Here is a 21,098-nt window from a genome sequence, read left to right on the forward strand (position 1 = left end):
TACACTTGAGAAACACACTGTCAAATTGAACTTGTCAATGAAGTTCATAAGCTTGACTGATACACATCTGAAGCTTCTAATGTGTCCCAGAATGAACTTTTATTTTCAAAGAAACCTTGTCTCCAGTGTAGATCTCATCTCAATGTTCTACTCCATAATTTTCCAATTCCCCCCCCACCCCCCCCCCCCCCCCCCTTCCTAACAAAATCAACATCCACAGACAAGTTCCTCTTTGATCCAATCCCTCTGTTTGCATCCAACACTGGAGATAGAGGAGCTCGCTCCGGGAAATAAACACGTCAAAAAAACATTCTGCCTGTTCTAATATGGAGGAAGTTTCAGTCTGTTTTGTCTCCAATTGAAAGCAGATTGCTGCTCTACACGTGCTAAAGCTGGGGATCATTCAATCTCTATGGGTCAGCATCTCTATGGGTTCAGCAGCATCTCTATGGGTTCAGCAGCATCTCTATGGGTTCAGCAGCATCTCTATGGGTTCAGCAGCATCTCTATGGGTTCAGCTTTGTAAGATCAGTCAGCGGTCCTGGTACATCAAATGGAAAAACAAAGTCGGCTTCTCTCCTTGGCTGTCTAGCTGGAACCCTGAGAGAGATACCGAGGGCGTCCTTCACTGATCAGGTTCTTGTGAAAACATTACATTTGGTAATGATGCTACTCTGAGTAAAAACACAGGCCTGTCAAAGTTCGCTAATGTGTTTCCTGTTGTGTTTTTGTAATGTAGTGGATGAGTAGAGGCCTAGTGGGAGTTGAGGTGAAGTCAGCCACACAGAGAAACAGAACATTGTACACTAATCGTTTTGCTACTTTACATTTTGTTCTGAACTGCATTTTGTTCATGTGACAAACACACTTTGATTTGACATCAATGTGTGTAAACTGGACTGAATAAGTGTAACTTCAGACCGTCCCCTCGCCCATACCTGGGCGCAAACCAGAGACCCTCTGCACACATCAACAACAGTCACCAACAAAGCATTGTTACCCATCGCTCCACAACAACCGCGGCCCTTGCAGAGCAAGGGGAACCACTACTTCAAGGTCTCAGAGCAAGTGACGTCACCGATTGAAACGCTATTTAGCGCTGCACCACCGCTAACTAGCTAGCCGTTTCACATCCGTTACATAAGGACACCTTCAAACGAGCCAGAAAATGGCTTTATATTAATCGTTGTATTTGTCACGACATTTTTTCACTGAAATACAATAAAAAATATCAAAGGATATACAGACACTTGATATAGTCACTGTTGGGAGTGGTCCTGTCGTGCCGACGTCACCGTGGCGCCAGTGTCTGTCCGTAGTAGAGTTGCAACATTCCTGAAACTTCCTGAATTCCTGAAAATCCCGGTTGAAGAATTCCAGGTTGGATGATTCCTCTCGCAGCATTTCTGATTCCAGAAATGTTCAGCATTTCAGAGAAACCTGGGAAAGTTGTCCGATTTTTTTGCAACCTTAGTCCGTAATAGTGCACCATGTGGGTTTTAGAAAACGGACAATAAATACTGTACAATGCAGTAGTAACACTAGTTTAGGAAATCACAAAAGATCAACCATGCTTTTAAACACAAACTCACATGATAACATACTTTACAAATAAACAATGCAGCATTTCTGCCAAGTCATCCCTTCACAATTATAATATATAAACGTGGGTATATATGCTTACACACCATCGTTTGTGGTTTTTATACATTAAATAAAAGGCCTTCTTTACATGTCATTCCAAAACTAGATTTCCCGATAAAGGTTTGGAGCGTAAACATTAAGACTATAGGTGTTCCCTCTATAATGAAGCCTTTGCCAATACAACACAGCAACGCAAAAAGCTATTTAAATGTAATTACATTAATTGAAAGACTACATGCCAAATAACGCACAAAGAGGGTAATTTTATGTGTATTTATCCACTACCCATTTTCCTCTGCAGTTTCCATTTCCCTAACATGTACCATTTATGTGAATGAGCATTCTGAACCACTGGGTCCCGATACTTCTCCACTGTTGAGGTACATGTAAAAATTGACTATATTCTCTAACAACTTGAGTTCGACTGAGAAAACTGTAGAAACATACATGATTGAAGGTTATCAAGCTGTCATTGTTGAGACTGTGGATCATAAATTCAGTCCAGACCAGATCACGCCACCTTGTAAGAACATCTGGTATGCATGTTATCATGAATTACCATGAATTGCTGGAGGTTGTTGTTCTTGTTTGTCAAGATCTTTAGACCCAATTCTCTCCTCAGCCATAAATATATATTTTAAAGAAGAATCGCTCAAATTCATGCACGTTAGTGCAACGATATGTAGATTCCTCGCCAGTCCCTATCACATCTGAAGTATATTCTCTTAGCAGCATCGTTAAGACTTTTCAATTGGCCAAGACATGTTCCGTCTCACCATTCCCCTCTTCAAAATAAGATTTACCACAGTATCAAACATCTCACATAGCAAAATCATACAAGGAAGTACGTTAACCATACTTATGTTGCTCTGTTCAGCAGTGTTGGGATCTGTTACTCGAAAAGGTTGTATTACTAGTTACATTTAACAAAAGTAACACGTTCCGTTACAATATTACTTTGTGTTACCTTCATTAAAAAAATCTCAATCTCACAATTAGTTGGACTTTCGAAGGGAGAAAGGCGAGCTGCTCACGCTACCAAAAATAGGCTACTTACTAACTCAGGTTGGAGCTGCTTTAGTCTAAAGCTAGTCTAAAGGTGCTGTGCTATCATGTGGGCTACTTAATTAGCCATGTAGACTGTCAGCCAAACGTCTCTACAAACGTCTCTATCATTTCATTGAAAATCTTTCTCTCGAGCCGCCAGTTATGGTTATAGAGCGCAAGTAGGCTACACGGACCCATAATGATGTATAGAGGACACACCTGCCAGTAGACGGGAAAACAGCCCTCTAAGGGCGTTTCTATGGACAGCAGTTGTCATGACATTTCGACAAACAGGCTTCTCCGCTGCTCGACAACTAAATGAGGAAACGACTCGAGATCGGATCACGGAAACACGTGGCCTGTAGAGATGTGATTCTGAAAGTAACGCATGCGTTGTTTGACAAAGTAAATGTAATAATACACTATATATACAGAAGTATGTGGACACCCCTTCAAATGAATGGATTTGGCTATTGCAGCACTTACTGACAGGTGTCTAAAATCTCCATAGACAAACATTGGCAGTAGAATGGCGTTACTGAAGAGCTCAGTGACTTTCAACGTGGGACCATCAAAGGATGCCACCTTTCCAACAAGTCAGTTCATCAAATTTCTTCCCTGCTAGAGCTGCCCCGGTCAACTGTAAGAGCTGTTATTGTGAAGTGGTCTAGGAGCAACAATGGCTCAGCTGCAAAGTGAAAGCTCACAGACAGGACCACCAAGTGCTGAAGCGCATAGCGTTTATAAATTGTTTGTCCTCGGTTGTAACATTCACTACCGAGTTCCAAACTGCCTCTGGAAGCAACATCAGCACAATAACTGTTCGTCAGGAGCTAAATGAAATGGGTTTCCATGGCCGAGCAACCGCACACAAGCCTAAAATCACAATGCACAAGGCCAAGCGTGGGTTGGAGTGGTGTAAAGCTCGCTGCCATTGAACTCTGGAGCATTGGCAACACGTTCTCTGGAGTATTGAATCACGGTTCACCATCTGGCAGTCTGACATACTGCCCCAATGTATAGTGCCAACTGTAAAGTTTGGTGGAGGAGGAATAATGGTCTGTGGCTGTTTTTCATGGTTCAGGCTAGGCCCCTTAGTACCAGTGAAGGGACCTCGGCGTTACTCTGGACCCTGATCTCTCTTTTGATGAACATATCAAGACTGTTTCAAGTACAGCTTTTTTCCATCTATGTAACATTGCAAAAATCAGAAACTTTCTGTTCAAAAATGATGCAGAAAAATGTATCCTTTTGTTACTTCTAGGTTAGACTACTGCAATGCTCTACTTTCCGGCTACCCGGATAAAGCACTAAATAAACTTCTGTTAGTGCTAAACACGGCTGCAAGAATCCTGACTAGAACCAAAAAATGTGATCTACACTGGCTTCCTGTCAAGGCAAGGGCTGATTTCAAGGTTTTACTGCTAACCTACAAAGCATTACATGGGCTTGCTCCTACCTATCTCTCTCTCTGATTTGGTCCTGCCATACATACGTACGCTACGGTCACAAGACGCAGGCCTCCTAACTGTCCCTAGAATTTCTAAGCAAACAGCTGGAGGCAGGGCTTTCTCCAATATAGCTAAATTTTTATGGAATGGTCTGCCTACCCATGTGAGAGACGCAGACTCAGTCTCAACCTTTTAAGTCTTTAGGACCATGCCTCAGGACTACCTGGCCTGATGACTCCTTGTTGTCCCCAGTCCACCTGGCCGTGCTGCTGCTCCAGATTCAACTGTTCTGCCTGCGGCTATGGAACCCTGACCTGTTCACCGGACGTGCCAGACCTGCTGTTTTCAACTCTCTAGAGACTGCAGGAGCGGTAGAGATACTCTGAATGATCGGCTATGAAAAGCCAACTGACATTTATTCCTGAGGTGCTGACCTGTTGCACCCTTGACAACCACTGTGATTATTATTATTTGACCCTGCAGGTCATCTATGAACATTTGAACATCTTGGCCATGTTCTGTTACAATCTCCACCCGGCACAGTCAGTAGAGGACTGGCCATCCCTCATAGCCTGGTTCCTCTCTAGGTTTCTTCCTAGGTTCTGGCCTTTCTAGGGAGTTTTTCCTAGCCACCGTGCTTCTACACCTGCATTGCTTGCTGTTTGGGGTTTACCAGCTGATGTAAGAAGGGCTTTATAAATACATTTGATTTGATTTGAAATCTTAACGCTACAGCATACAATGACATTCTAGACGATTCTGTCTAAGGCCCAATTCTGGGGAAGGCCCTTTCCTGTTTCAACATGACAATGCCCCCATGCACAAAACGAGGTTCATACAGAAATGGTTTGTTGAGATAGGTATGGAAGAACTTGACTGGCCTGCACAGAGCCCTGACGTCAACCCCATTGAACACCTGTGGGATGAATTGGAACGCCAACTGTGAGCCAGGCCTAATCGCCCAACATCAGCTTCCGACCTCACTAATGCTCTTGTGGCTGAATGGAAGCAATGTTCCAACATCTAGTGGAAAGCCTTCCCAGAAGAGTAGAGGCTGTTATAGCAGCAAAGGGGGGGACCAAGTCCATATTAATGCCAATGATTTTGGAGTGAGATGTTCGATGAGCAGGTGTCCACATACTTTTGGTAATGTCATGTATTACCCAATTTGAAAAAGTACCGCGTTACTTTACTCCATTACTCATAAAAGTAATCTGATTATATAACATGTTACTTTTGTAATGCGTTACCCCCAACACTGATGGTCAGTCACACAGACAGAGCTCCTACAACACCAACAGGCTAGATGACAACGTCATGCTTACATGCACACAGGAGTGTGGACAGACATCGAGAGAGCTGGGAATCTTACTGGATGCAAAACACATCGGCAGGACTGCATCTCTTTTTTTTTTGTTCAGTTCAATGAAGTTCAATTATTTTCTGTTGGGCCTGGTCGCATGATGTTTAATGTGCCAAATCCTAACTTGAGATTAACTTGCACCTTCAACTTCACAATCCCCAAACTTCCTATTGACTTTAATGCAATGCAAAACATCCCTGCTTTCTTTTCTCAAGTTATGATTGGACCCCACTGTTCTGGCACATTCTGGGTAATGTAGTTTTGGCAACTGCCTGCGTTCTCAGTACTCCCGGGCCTCCTCCAGCTCGTTCATGAACACGTCCTGGTGGGGGTTCTCCGGGCAGACCAGGCCGTTGTTGGGCGGTCGCAGCGCGTGGAAATGGCTCCAGTCCCCTTTACACAGGATCCAGGGCAGCACGTCCACCTTGAAGTGGAGCTCCGGTGAGAACTCTGTGCTGATCAGGTTGGGCGTTCCCGCACCCTTCCCCCGCGTGATCAGATGGTCGCGGTTGTCGTAGCAACAGTGCTGGGCGGCGAGCGTGGCGACGTCGCCGGAGAGGGCCGAGCGGATGCAAGTCCTCGCTGAGGGTTTGTAGATGTCCAGGCGTTCTTTAGGGCCGCTGGCGTCGCGCCAACGGAACGTCCGGTCGTGTCCCTCGTCGAAGACGCTGACCACGGTGTCGGCGGTGGCCGAGGGGTAAGTGCAGGGGCAGCTGGGTAGTTCTAACAGGACCTGGTTGAGGTATCTCTGGAGGAAGTTGCTCTTACAGTTCAGCCACTTCTCACAGGTGTCCACGTCTAAAGGGAGAGCAGAGGGAGGCCATTGTGTCAATTACCATCTAATTACATAGTTATTTCTGCTCTGTTCTGCCCTGTTCTGTTCTGTTCTGCCCTGTCCTACTCTGTTCTGTCCTGCTCTGTTCTGTCCTACTCTGTTCTGTCCTGCTCTTTTCAGTTCTGTTCTGCCCTGCTCTTTTCAGTTCTGTTCTGCCCTGTCCTACTCTGTTCTGCCCTGCTCTTTTCAGTTCTGTTCTGCCCTGTCCTACTCTGTTCTGCCCTGCTCTTTTCAGTTCTGTTCTGCCCTGTCCTACTCTGTTCTGCTGTGGTCTACAGGGATGAATAAAGCTGCCTCTGTTCTGCTCTGTTCTGCTCTGCTCTGTTCTGTTCTGCTCTGTTCTGCCCTGCTCTGTTCTGCCCTGCTCTGTTCTGCCCTGCTCTGCTCTGCTCTGTTCTGCTCTGCTCTGTTCTGCCCTGCTCTGTTCTGCCCTGCTCTGTTCTGCTCTGCTCTGTTCTGCCCTGCTCTGTTCTGTCCTACTCTGTTCTGCCCTGCTCTTTTCAGTTCTGTTCTGCCCTGTCCTACTCTGTTCTGCCCTGCTCTTTTCAGTTCTGTTCTGCCCTGTCCTACTCTGTTCTGCTGTGGTCTACAGGGATGAATAAAGCTGCCTCTGTTCTGCTCTGCTCTGTTCTGCTCTGTTCTGTTCTGCTCTGTTCTGCTCTGCTCTGTTCTGCCCTGCTCTGTTCTGCTCTGCTCTGTTCTGTTCTGTTCTGTTCTGCCCTGCTCTGTTCTGTTCTGCTCTGTTCCGCCCTGCTCTGTTCTGCTCTGTTCTGTTATATATATATTTTTTCCCAGGTGTAAATTGATGAAGTGTATTCAACGTACCTGTGCCAAAAGGTTCAGTGCCGTTCTCCATCTCGAAGGGGAAAGCTTCAGCCACAGTGTTGACATCGTCTGGACAAGGCTCCATGTCACATTTGGAGGCCTCTGTCAGGGTGCAGGAGTAACCACAGGACCGTATCCTTTTCCTCTCTCCATGACCACAGGTGACAGAGCACGGAGACCAGGCACTCCACTCCTCCGTCTCCTCCTTCTCTGTGGGGGGAAAAAACAAAACTCATGATATTAAATGATAATGCATTTAGATGTATAGTGTTTCTCCTATTTAAGCTGTTTTACATTTTATGGAGGTAACACACACACACACTTCTCCCCCATCACACGATTACTCTCTATTCAGTAAGAGATGAATTTCTCTCCCAGCTGTGGGATTTCCTAACTAGGCTACATCCTAACTGTGTAGAACTCCAATTAGAAGCATTTGGCTGGTTCACCACCTGTGCTTAACAAGCTATCAAGGAAAAGGAAAATAACTTGAAAGGGTTCATTAGTAGTACTACTTATGTTGTTTTTGGGGGGAATCTGTACTTTACTATTTATATTTTTGATTACTTTTACTTCACTACATTCTGCAAGAAAATAATGTACTTTTTACTCCATACATTTTCCCTGACAGCCACAAGTTCTCGTTACATTATGAATGCTTAGCAGGACGGGAAAATGGTCCAATTCACAGACTTATCAAGAGAACATCCCTGCTCATCCCTTCTGCCTCTGGTCTGGAGGACTCACTAAACAGAGAACATCCCTGCTCATCCCTTCTGCCTCTGGTCTGGAGGACTCACTAAACAGGGAACATCCCTGCTCATCACTTCTGCCTCTGGTCTGGAGGACTCACTAAACAGAGAACATCCCTGCTCATCCCTTCTGCCTCTGGTCTGGAGGACTCACTAAACAGAGAACATCCCTGCTCATCCCTTCTGCCTCTGGTCTGGAGGACTCACTAAACAGAGAACATCCCTGCTCATCCCTTCTGCCTCTGGTCTGGAGGACTCACTAAACAGAGAACATCCCTGCTCATCCCTTCTGCCTCTGGTCTGGAGGACTCACTAAACAGAGAACATCCCTGCTCATCCCTTCTGCCTCTGGTCTGGAGGACTCACTCAACACAAATACTTAATTTGTGAATTATGTCAGTGTGCCCCTGGCTATCCGTAAATGTAAAAAACAAGAAAATTGTGCCGTCTAGTTTGACTAATATAAGGAGTTTGAAATGTTTTATACTTTTACTTTTGATACTTAAGTATATTTAAAATCAAATACTTTTAGACATATTTTACTGGGTGGCTTTTACTTGAGTCATTTTCTGTTAAGGTATCTTTACTTTTACTCAAATATGACAATTGGGTACTTTTTCCACCACTGTAGTAAACAGTACTGCTGAGAAACAAAGCTAGATTTGGTTTAGATGCATTTACTGCACTGACGTAAGAGCCAGAAGCTAGACTGTAGACATTACAAGGATAAGTAAATAACCTCTTAAAACTCCATCTAATCCCTTAACATCCACATTACTAAAAGTGTAAAGTGAATTTACAGGAAATTCTATTTTATAATTGTTTCCATGACAGAAAAATCAAAATCCATAACGAGGCTTTTCTATGTACAGTTGAATGCTCCCATGGTCTAACCTTTCTCCTCTGGTCTAACCTTCAGCCTATCTGCCTTCTGAAAAGTTTGAGTCTGGTGTTTAATGATACTGAACATGTCCGCCCTCGATTACCGACGAGATGAGGTGGGTGCAGAAATTGCAGCTTTGGCGGAGGCGCAGCTTTGTCCTTTGTGGCACAGCCAGCTCACCATACGGCCAGAACACAGGAATAGACGCTTCTCAGGAGCATTTAAATTACAGAAGAGAAGCCCCAACGTTACGCTAGTCTGACTGACATGCTTTATGTTCACTAAAAACCTTCAGATCGGATCACTTCATAAACATTGTTGCCCTGTTCCTAGATCACATGCACCTCATTTAGAGACGTTCAATGTTGATGCATGTGTACATACTGTCTGCACACAGCTACATGCTCACAGTTGTCTACAGGGATGAGTAAAGCTGCCTGCATCTGCTGTGGTCTACAGGGATGAATAGAGCTGCCTGGCTCTGCTGTGTTTTACAGGGATGAATAGAGCTGTCTGGCTCTGCTGTGGTCTACAGGGATGAATAGAGCTGCCTGGCTCCGCTGTGGTCTACAGGGATGAATAGAGCTGCCTGGCTCCGCTGTGGTCTACAGGGATGAATAGAGCTGCCTGGCTCTGCTGTGGTCTACAGGGATGAGTAAAGCTGCCTGGCTCTGCTGTGGTCTACAGGGATGAGTAAAGCTGCCTGGATCTGCTGTGGTCTACAGGGATGAATAGAGCTGCCTGGCTCTGCTGTGGTCTACAGGGATGAAAAGAGCTGCCTGGCTCTGCTGTGTTTTACAGGGATGAATAGAGCTGTCTGGCTCTGCTGTGGTCTACAGGGATGAATAGAGCTGCCTGGCTCTGCTGTGGTCTACAGGGATGAATAGAGCTGCCTGGCTCTGCTGTGTTTTACAGGGATGAATAGAGCTGTCTGGCTCTGCTGTGGTCTACAGGGATGAATAGAGCTGCCTGGCTCTGCTGTGGTCTACAGGGATGAATAAAGCTGCCTGGATCTGCTGTGGTCTACAGGGATGAATAGAGCTGCCTGGCTCCGCTGTGGTCTACAGGGATGAATAGAGCTGCCTGGCTCCGCTGTGGTCTACAGGGATGAATAGAGCTGCCTGGCTCTGCTGTGGTCTACAGGGATGAATAGAGCTGCCTGGCTCTGCTGTGGTCTACAGGGATGAATAGAGCTGCCTGGCTCTGCTGTGGTCTACAGGGATGAATAGAGCTGCCTGGCTCTGCTGTGGTCTACAGGGATGAATAGAGCTGCCTGGCTCTGCTGTGGTCTACAGGGATGAATAAAGCTGCCTGCCTGTGCAGCCAGAAGGCACTATGCTCTTTTCCCATCATGCACAGGGAGAAAACTGACTGAGAACTAAGAGAAACAAAAAACAATAGAGGCGTAAATGTTATTCACGTCCCTGAAAGCCCCCAAATTCTTGAACAGGCTCAAAAGGCCTTGCCGCCTAGGGCCCAAGGCAGAGGGCCGAGTCGGGGTCTGGGGGGCCCGGAGGGGGGATGAAAGACCCAGCCGAATGGCCCCTGTCATCCCCTGTTCCCAATCTGCCCTCTAATTATACACAAGCAGTGGGCTGTTTTGTCCATCCGGGGGAACAGGCTCATGCTGCCATTAGCGAGCGCATCAGGCCCATCTTCAAAAGACAGCAGGCCTCCACAGCGAGCTGCAAGTTGGGACCCAGTGTCCACTTCAAAGGCTGGAGCTCCACAATGGCCTGACGGTCGAGTGCTCGCAGAGCATAGCTCTCTCGCTCGCTCAGTCAGTCCAGCCCTGCCGCCCTGCCACAGTCCTCAGTCAGTACAGCCCTGCCACAGTCCTCAGTCAGTACAGCCCTGCCGCCCTGCCACAGTCCTCAGTCAGTACAGCCCTGCCACTCTGCCACAGTCCTCAGTCAGTACAGCCCTGCCGCCCTGCCACAGTCCTCAGTCAGTACAGCCCTGCCACAGTCCTCAGTCAGTACAGCCCTGCCACAGTCCTCAGTCAGTACAGCCCTGCCGCCCTGCCACAGTCCTCAGTCAGTACAGCCCTGCCACAGTCCTCAGTCAGTACAGCCCTGCCACTCTGCCACAGTCCTCAGTCAGTACAGCCCTGCCACAGTCCTCAGTCAGTACAGCCCTGCCACCCTGCCACAGTCCTCAGTCAGTACAGCCCTGCCACAGTCCTCAGTCAGCACAGCCCTGCCACAGTCCTCAGTTAGTACAGCCCTGCCACAGTCCTCAGTCAGTATAGCCCTGCCACAGTCCTCAGTCAGTACAGCCCTGCCACCCTGCAACAGTCCTCAGTCAGTACAGCCCTGCCGCCCTGCCACAGTCCTCAGTCAGTACAGCCCTGCCACAGTCCTCAGTCAGTACAGCCCTGCCACTCTGCCACAGTCCTCAGTCAGTACAGCCCTGCCACAGTTCTCAGTCAGTACAGCCCTGCCACCCTGCCACAGTCCTCAGTCAGTACAGCCCTGCCACAGTCCTCAGTCAGTACAGCCCTGCCACAGTCCTCAGTCAGTACAGCCCTGCCACAGTCCTCAGTCAGTATAGCCCTGCCACAGTCCTCAGTCAGTACAGCCCTGCCACCCTGCAACAGTCCTCAGTAAGTACAGCCCTGCCACCCTGCCACAGTCCTCAGTCAGTACAGCCCTGCCACCCTGCCACAGTCCTCAGTCAGTACAGCCCTGCCACAGTCCTCAGTCAGTACAGCCCTGCCACAGTCCTCAGTTAGTACAGCCCTGCCACAGTCCTCAGTCAGTATAGCCCTGCCACAGTCCTCAGTCAGTACAGCCCTGCCACCCTGCAACAGTCCTCAGTAAGTACAGCCCTGCCACCCTGCCACAGTCCTCAGTCAGTACAGCCCTGCCGCCCTGCTGCAGTCCTCAGTCAGTACAGCCCTGCCACCCTGCCACAGTCCTCAGTCAGTACAGCCCTGCCACAGTCCTCAGTCAGTACAGCCCTGCCACAGTCCTCAGTCAGTACATTCCCTGCCACCCTGCTGCAGTCCTCAGTCCCTTCTCTCTCTCTCTCTCTCTCTCTCTCTCTCTCTCCATCCTCTCTCTCTCCATCCTCTCTCTCCCTCTGTCTCTGTCTTTCTCTCTGTCTATCAACCTTTTTGCTAACGAATCACTTATTGACATTTTTCTTAATCCTGTGAATGTTTGTTTCTCTTTGTTTCTCACTATTTCAAAACAATAATATTCTCAACTTTTGTAGGCCATTTTATAATGATCCACTACTCGGATGCATGCAAAAGTGGATCAGAGATCACTGTTCTTTTCCATTATTTTTTTTACAAATTTGTCCTGCTATACAGACACTGTGCCACTTAGCGAACAAAGGAAAGCCTCACCATAGTAGCTCTGTGTGGCGTCCCAACCCTCGTTCCAGCGACTGCTAGGGAGGGGCTCTTCGCTACCATACTCCAACAGGTAATCTTCCTCGACTTCCTCTTCCTCTCCAGTTTCCTCCGGCACTGAGCGGCCCGTCCCATCCTCGCTGGAGTCAGCGTCTGTGTATCCCCAGAACAGAGGCCAGAACAGCTTCTTACCCCCCAGCCAGCCTACAGAGGACGAGGGGATCCAGTCCTTTATCAGATCCATCTCTAAGTCCATGTTAGGGTCGTCCACCACCTCAATGGTCACCTGGGAGGGAAGAAAGCAGAGCGAATCATTTAGAGAACCATTGTGGAAGCATGATATTGATATTGATTCTGTGGACATGCTAAGATAGTCCTTATATCCTTATATCCAGTCCTTATATGGTCACAAAGTCTGCCAAAACTAAAATGTTGAACACTTACTTCACAAAAATACTTACTTTTAATAGGAGGATGCACACAACTTAACATCTAAATGTTACTGGAAAGCCACAATGTAAGCAAGGGATGTTTACCTAATTCACTGACGACACATAAAACATACCTTTCAGAAGTATCAAGGGATTTACATGCCTAATTTCTGGCTCTGACTTAACCAGTCAGTCAGAAGATCCCACGTGTAACCCGTCAGACATGAGATGATCCGTGAGCACTCAGTCAGAAGATCCCATGCGTAACCAGTCAGACATGAGATGATCCGTGAGCACTCAGTCAGAAGATCCCACGCGTAACCAGTCAGACATGAGGTGATCCGTGAGCACTCAGTCAGAAGATCCCACGCGTAACCAGTCAGACATGAGATGATCCGTGAGCACTCAGTCAGAAGATCCCACGTGTAACCAGTCAGACATGAGATGATCCGTGAGCACTCCGTTAGAAGATCCCACGCGTAACCAGTCAGACATGAGATGATCCGTGAGCACTCAGTCAGAAGATCCCACGCGTAACCAGTCAGACATGAGATGATCCGTGAGCACTCAGTCAGAAGATCCCACACGTAACCAGTCAGACATGAGATGATCCGTGAGCACTCAGTCAGAAGATCCCACGCGTAACCAGTCAGACATGAGATGATCCGTGAGCACTCAGTCAGAAGATCCCACGCGTAACCAGTCAGACATGAGATGATCCGTGAGCACTCAGTCAGAAGATCCCACGCGTAACCAGTCAGACATGAGATGATCCGTGAGCACTCAGTCAGAAGATCCCACGCGTAACCAGTCAGACATGAGATGATCCGTGAGCACTCAGTCAGAAGAGCCCACGCGTAACCAGTCAGACATGAGATGATCCGTGAGCACTCAGTCAGAAGATCCCACGCGTAACAACATCTCATTACACTGGTAGGCCACTACTGTATGACTCAACCTGTACGTTAGCTCACTCCCATAGTAGTTGTCAGCACCAGGCAACACGGAGAGACCATAAGAGGGTAAAGCCTGCATGGGGTCATTACATCCAGCTCCAGCTAACCACATCCTGAACTGCCCTGAGTCGACCAGTAGATGGAACTAACTACTGTGGGATTGAGATGAGTTCAACGAAAGGACATACTGAAGACATTGAGGCTAATCGCTGGAGGAATCACAGGAAAGGACATGCTGAAGACATTGAGGCTAATCGCTGCAGGAATCACAGGAAAGGACATACTGAAGACATTGAGGCTAATCGCTGGAGGAATCACAGGAAAGGACATACTGAAGACATTGAGGCTAATCGCTGGAGGAATCACAGGAAAGGACATGCTGAAGACAATGAGGCTAATCGCTGGAGGAATCACAGGAAATGGAAGAAGTGAAGGGGAGGATTGGAACTATTTATTCAATGTGAAAGTAGTTACCGTCTTGTTCTGCTGAACTTGGCATTCATGCCAAGTAGAACCTCCTCACCACAGAATGGAATCAAGATAAAGGATCTCTATAATCACTGCTCTTCCCTGCTTTACCAGGGTGCAATGCATTGTTGGTAGAGCATATATATATATATATTTTTTACCTTTTTTTAAATTTAACTAGGCAAGTCAGTTAAGAACAAATTATTGTTTACAATGACGGCCTACACCGGCCAAACCCGGACGACACTGAGCCAATTGTGTGCCGCCCTATGGAATTCCCAATCACAGCCGGTTGTGATACAGCCTGGATTCGAACCAAGGTGTCTGTAATGACACCTCTAGCACTTCCAACACCAGGATTCTGGGTTTGATTCCCGGGACCAACCATATGTAAAATGTATGCATGCAGGACTGTAAGTCCCTTTGGATAAAAGTGTCTGCTAAATGTCATATATTATGTATATTTATTATTTATATTAGGCGAGCTTCCCCAGTACAAATGTAAATCGCTCTTGAGGGGCTAGAAAAACATCATAAAAATACTATCAATATTCGTCACCACACCTGGATGTTGGGGTTCTGCGAGCTGATGTCTGCGTTGGCCAGCTCAGGGAAGTTCTTCAGGTCCAGAACAAAGGGCTTGATCTCCTCAGGCTCAGGCTGGGGCAGAACCCCTACGGAGCGGTGCTGGGAGTGGAACCACCTCCTCTTGTGGCGGTGCTCAGTGACAGGGGGGAGGAGGTTCTGGACCTGGTTCTGCTGCTCCAGGGCCTCCGGTCCATGATGGACCCCACTGATGGGCGGCTGATCACGAGCCTGAGGAAAAAGATAGGACACCTCAATTAATCATCATGACGAAACACAGTGGACTGGACCGCTCTGAAGACCTTGATGACATTAATCATAAACAATACACTGATTACTGGCTAGTTTAAGATACAAAGGTTACTTGCTTTAGCTATTTGCCCAGGAGAAACATTTGCACCATGCTATGACTTAGTGACAGAGCTCCTAGAAATCATTGGGGCAACAAATCAGCAGACCAACCAACCAAACCCCGTCCATCCGTCTGCTTCTCATTTATTTCCCACAGCAGCCAGAGCCCTGGCATCCAGGCCTTTGACAAAGAGGAGCCTGTGCCAGATTCTCTAGTTTTAATGAGAGCGCTTCGAAGTCGTGGGACCCCTGGGATGGTGGGCAGGCTGGCCCTGTGTTTCAATCTGCCGTGTCCTGCCATGCCCTAGGGCAGCAGGTAGCCTAGCGGTTAAGAGCGTTGGGCCAGTAACCGAAAGGTCGCTGGGTCAAATCCCCAAGCCTTGTGAAATGCACTTGATCCTAATTGCTACAGGAACTCACTCTGGATGAGAATGTCTGCTAATAACTCATGTAAAGAATGTGCAGCTACACTCAACAGACAGAAGCCATAGGTCTCCCTAAGGTCCTCCTCCCCCTGTCTCTCCCTGTCTCTCTCCCTCTGTTCCTCCCTCTGTCTCTCCCTCTTCTCCACCCTCTGTCTGCCTGTCTGTGACAAAGTGAACATCGTCTAGCTCTGACATTGCCGATAGCTACTTTATTGCGGAAAAATGTACTCACTATGACTGTGATACTGTATGTGGTTATCTCAACTAGCTATCTTAAGAGGAATGCACTAGATTGTCAGTCGCTCTGAATAAGAGCGTCTCCTAAATGACTCAAATGTAAATGTCAACCATCCTTTAGATCAAGTTGCCACTAAAAATGTATCTAAGGTCAGGTAAGGGTATTCTATTAATCAACACTTTTAATTCAGCCAGTATCTACAGTGGTAATAAATAGCCCAAACATCTGACAGGACTTCAGTAACTGAAGCAGTGCCAGTCTGAAATGTAGTGCAGTTTAAACCAAAATCTGGAGTGGTGACAAAACAGTTGGTTATGGGCCCGAGAACAGACTGTACTTTTTCAATGGCTGCAATTCTCCCATAAAAAAAGTCAGCCTGTTGGTCGGTCAGATCTGATCCATTTAGAGGTAACCCCTGTCAAACATTATTGACTCTTTACTGATGAGAGGAGGATCCTGAAGACTTCCTCTGGGTCTTGTCAGGTCCCTCTGAGAATTAGAGGATGGTCATTACACGCTTCCAAACACATTAGGACTTGTCTTCCTTCTTTGTTCTGTGTTTTGATTGGATCTGGTGTTCTGTGTTTTGATTGGATCTGGTGATCTATCATTTTGATTTGATTGGATCTGGTGATCTATCATTTTGATGTAATTGGATCTGGTGATCTATCATTTTGATTTAATTGGATCTGGTGATCTATCATTTTGATGTAATTGGACCTGGTGTTCTGTATTTTGATTTAATTATACCTGGTGTTCTGTATTTTGATTTAATTATACCTGGTGTTCTGTATTTTGATTTAATTATACCTGGTGTTCTGTATTTTGATTTAATTATACCTGGTGTTCTGTATTTTGATTTAATTATACCTGGTGTTCTGTATTTTGATTTAATTATACCTGGTGTTCTGTATTTTGATTTAATTATACCTGGTGTTCTGTATTTTGATTTAATTATACCTGGTGTTCTGTATTTTGATTTAATTATACCTGGTGTTCTGTATTTTGATTTAATTGGACCTGGTGTTCTGTATTTTGATTTAATTATACCTGGTGTTCTGTATTTTGATTTAATTATACCTGGTGTTCTGTATTTTGATTTAATTATACCTGGTGTTCTGTATTTTGATTTAATTATACCTGGTGTTCTGTATTTTGATTTAATTATACCTGGTGTTCTGTATTTTGATTTAATTATACCTGGTGTTCTGTATTTTGATTTAATTGGACCTGGTGTTCTGTATTTTGATTTAATTATACCTGGTGTTCTGTATTTTGATTTAATTGGACCTGGTGTTCTGTATTTTGATTTAATTATACCTGGTGTTCTGTATTTTGATTTAATTGGACCTGGTGTTCTGTATTTTGATTTAATTATACCTGGTGTTCTGTATTTTGATTTAATTGGACCTGGTGTTCTGTATTTTGATTTAATTATACCTGGTGTTCTGTATTTTGATTTAATTGGACCTGGTGTTCTGTATTTTGATTTAATTATACCTGGTGTTCTATATTTAAGCAATAAGGCCGGTGGAGGTGTGGTATATGGCCAATATACCACGGCCAAGGGCTGTTCTTAAGCATTACACAAGTGACTATGCATTGATAATAACGTATATAATAAAAGAGGGTGTGTGGGGGAGGGGCAATGCAAAAAGCCTGGGTGACCATTTAATTAGATGTTCAGGAGTCTTATGGCTTGGGGGTAGAAGCTGTTCAGAACCCTCTTGGACCTAGACTTGGCGCCCCAGTTCCGCTTACCCTGCAGTAGCAGAGAGAACAGTCTACAGACAATTTTTCCTCTGACACCGCCTGGTATTGAGGTCCTGGATGGCAGGAAGCTTGGCCCCAGTGATGTACTGGGCTGTAAGCATTACCCTCTGTAGTGCCTTGCAGTCGGAGGCCGAGCAGTTGCCATACCAGGCAGTGATGCAACCAGTCAGGATGCTTTCGATTGTGCAGCTGTATAACCTTTTGAGGATCTGAGGACCCATGCCAAATCTTTTCAGTCTCCTGACGGGGAATAGGTTTTGTCGTGCCCTCTTCACGACTGTCTTGGTGTGCTTGGACCATGCTAGTTTGTTGGTGATGTGGACACCGAGGAACCTGAAGCTCTCAACCAGCTCCACTACAGCCCTGTCTACACTTGGCCCTTTCCAAACCATTACAGAATAACAATAAACTATGGGGTCCTTTGATCGCAAGCCTTGAAAGAGTGAGGAGGCAAGGAGAGGGAGGGAGAAGAAACAGATAGGTAGAGTGAACAGGTTTCAATATTTGTGAACCAGGCCATGCACACTCCACATTCTACACCCCTCCTCAGCCCCCCATGATATGGGGAAAACCAATAACACAGATGGCCAAAGTAAACAATCAACCAGCCTGACCTCTGACCTTATTCCAGTGTCAGAGAGATCTGCTGAGGGTTCCTTTAACCCTGCTGAGTTAGGGTAAAGTTTGGGTTAGGGTTATGTAAGCCCTTGCTATTGTCCCTCTTGCTCCTCTATTGTTCAAACCAGCCCCTCCTCTACCTGGTTAAACTGGCATCTACCAGGTAGGGTCACTGGTGCCCAAAACGCACACTCATTACCACCACCAGAATCACGACATGCTATCTCTCTCTTTGTCCCCTCTTTCTCTATTTCGCTTTCTCTCTAACTCTCTCACTCTCACTCTCTGTCTCCCTCTCCCTCTCTCTAACTCTCTCGCTCTGTCTCTCTCACTCTCCCCCTCTCTCCCTCTCTGTCTCTCTCACTCTCCCTCTCTCTACCTCTCTCCCTCTCTGTATCTCTCCCTCTCTGTCTCACTCTCTAACTCTCCCTCTCGGTGTCTATCCCTCTCTCTCTAAATCTCCCTCTCTCCCTCTCTGTCTCTCTCTCTAACTCTCTCCCTCTCCCTCTCTGTCTCTCTCTCTCTCTAACTCTCTCCCTCTCCCTCTGTCTCTCTCTCTCTCTAACTCTCTCCCTCTCTGTCTCTCTCTCTCTAACTCTCTCCCTCTCCCTCTCTGTCTCTCCCTCTCTGTCTCTCTCCCTCACTGTTTCTCTTTTGTTTGACATCCAACTGACATACATCATCAATCAGTTATAGACTATGGGCATCAGGACATCAACAGGGCATCCATTGAAGGAGACCCAGGGGAGAGAATGTACAGAGGAACGATTTCATAGAGCTCTGGAATCTGTCTGTTTAAACCTTTCCTCCATTCTTACATCTGATTTTGTTCATGGTGACCTTCAAGGCCCCTACACACACACACACCCATATATGCCACTTTGTTTACATACTCATCTCATTTGTACATACTGTACTCGATACCATCTACTGTATCTTGCCTATGCTGCTCTGTACCATCACTCATTCATATATCCTTATGTACATATTCTTTATCCCCTTACACTGTGTACAAGACAGTAGTTTTGGAATTGTTAGTTAGATTACTTGTTGGTTATTACTGCATTGTCGGAACTAGAAGCACAAGCATTTCGCTACACTCGCATTAACATCTGCTAACCATGTGTATGTGACAAATAAAATTTGATTTGATTTGATGTCCATGAGCCGCACAAACACCCACATGAGTTACTCTTACAGATAGATATGTGCTTCAAAGGGAATTCAGAAAGCCCATATGTTATAGCTGCTGTAGACGAGGAGGCTGTCTGTGTAATACTACGCTGCTCCGTGCAGCTCAGAACGACCTTCTCTCGATGCCTAGATATCTTACTATACATGGAGAAACGGCGAACAACCCTTTACCCCAAGGCCTTAGAGATTTCAGTGTAGCATAATGTTAGGCACAACATTGTCCGTCTGTGATTCTTTGATTTGGTTTGTTAGAAGGTTAACTTTTGTAACTGAAGTTAATTACAACTCAGAATATGTCATACACTCCAGTAGGTTTCACTGGCACGAGAACAGATCCTCTCTGTGGATAAATTTAAGTTAATTTCAATTTGAAGAGATAACTGACAAAAAATAAGCTATTATATTAGGCTATAGTGTAAAATATGTATTTAATTTCATAGAGGATAATTTACATCAGCTCAATTCGTATCCAAATCCTGTGACATTTGGAACGTATTATTTACCTAAAATCTAGAAGAAAATGATTAAGAAAAAAGTTGCTTACCAACAAAAAAACACCATTGTGGCGTTTGTGGTGGTGTTTGTTGGGAAAGCTCATCACCAACACAACGAAAAGTACTAAAACGATGATAATTATCGTTAGACATCTCCCTCCGACTAGAAACATTTTCTCCATTGAAGTGACAACTAAAACCAAGTGGCAGTATTTGCGGTACTCAATCTATCACACGTATTCTTTCACTACAGTTATTTATTTTGCGAGATAAACTTGTTATTTTATCTCATCATTGGCGGTTGTTCTTTTCCGTGATTCGTTCCCGAGCAAGTCACGTATTGAACCAGCCAGAAGAAAGTCACTCATTCAACCAACAGCTTCAGAGTCGTCTTCTTGATAGAGATGCGCTCTAATGTTCGGTGGAAAAATCCATATCCCGCTGCCGCACTAGGACGCAACTGATTTCTCCTTTCGCTGTCTGCCTCCCTGTATTGCGCGTCTAGGTCAATGTGCGCTCTTCAATCTTCGCGTTAAAACTAGACCAACTTGGACTATAGTGCCAAGGATGCATTGAGTGCCACGTGCAGACCACGCACTCCCTCTGTCCGCACCGGTGAACGGTTTATTGAACTAGGTTAAAAGAGTTGGCTACATTTCGCTATGGTTGGGTGGATGTTTTCTACTAATACATTCACATCTGGAGTTGAAAATAGCCTGTATGCGTTTGATCTCGGATCCATTGTCCAATGAAGGTCCCTTAGCCACGTGTTGTCCCGGAATGAGTATGCTGCAGCTCTGATTCAGAAGGAAACCTGTTACCACTCTCTGACTTCATATGTTCACAGCTTCTACACTGTTGTTTGGTAGAAAAGTAATGCTCACGAATCAATGGGGGTGTCTCTCTCAGGGATCCACTTTTCCAAATGGAGGGGATTGAAGAGCCATTTTAGAGAAGTTGTGATCTCCACACAGAAATTACTGGTAATGGGCATGGACATAAAGGGAGAGGAGACCAGTAGACTATTACATGGATAAAAAGCCAGCCAACACATTAGCCTGAAAGGTGTCTCATGTCAATAAGAGATGCCAGCCAACACATTAGCCTGAAAGGTGTCTCATGTCAATAAGAGATGCCAGCCAACACATTAGCCTGAAAGGTGTCTCATGTCAATAAGAGATGCCAGCCAACACATTAGCCTGAAAGGTGTCTCATGTCAATAAGAGATACCAGCCAACACATTAGCCTGAAAGGTGTCTCATGTCAATAAGAGATGCCAGCCAACACATTAGCCTGAAAGGTGCCTCATGTCAATAAGAGATACCAGCCAACACATTAGCCTGAAAGGTGTCTCATGTCAATAAGACATGCCAGCCAACACATTAGCCTGAAAGGTGTCTCATG

General features: G+C 45.9%; 1 protein-coding gene across 1 annotated transcript; it reads right to left on the reverse strand.

The window, feature by feature from the left end:
* Positions 1-1,150: 1,150 nt before the first annotated feature.
* Positions 1,151-20,682, reverse strand: LOC110521093 (isthmin-2-like). The gene is made up of 5 exons (XM_090233500.1): positions 19,745-20,682; positions 14,581-14,832; positions 12,156-12,447; positions 7,166-7,375; positions 1,151-6,303 (listed from the first exon to the last, which is right to left on the reverse strand). The coding sequence occupies exons 1-5, from the start codon at positions 19,874-19,876 to the stop codon at positions 5,786-5,788; spliced, it is 1,404 nt and encodes a 467-aa protein (XP_090089626.1). The 5' UTR covers positions 19,877-20,682; the 3' UTR covers positions 1,151-5,785.
* Between the last annotated feature and the right edge of the window lie 416 nt (positions 20,683-21,098).

This window comes from Oncorhynchus mykiss, chromosome 4, assembly GCF_057628025.1.
Source record: "Oncorhynchus mykiss isolate SJ-2025 chromosome 4, ASM5762802v1, whole genome shotgun sequence".
In the NCBI taxonomy this organism is placed as follows: Eukaryota; Metazoa; Chordata; class Actinopteri; order Salmoniformes; family Salmonidae; genus Oncorhynchus; species Oncorhynchus mykiss.

Excerpts from the sequence above, each read along its gene's own strand:
- LOC110521093 (XM_090233500.1), bottom strand. The coding sequence starts at position 19,876 with ATGGAGAAAATGTTTCTAGTCGGAGGGAGATGTCTAACGATAATTATC. Across the intron at positions 14,833-19,744 it reads ACAATGGTGTTTTTTTGTTG|GCTCGTGATCAGCCGCCCAT; the intron begins GTAAGCAACTTT and ends CTTTTTCCTCAG. Across the intron at positions 6,304-7,165 it reads CACTGAACCTTTTGGCACAG|ACGTGGACACCTGTGAGAAG; the intron begins GTACGTTGAATA and ends CTCTCCCTTTAG.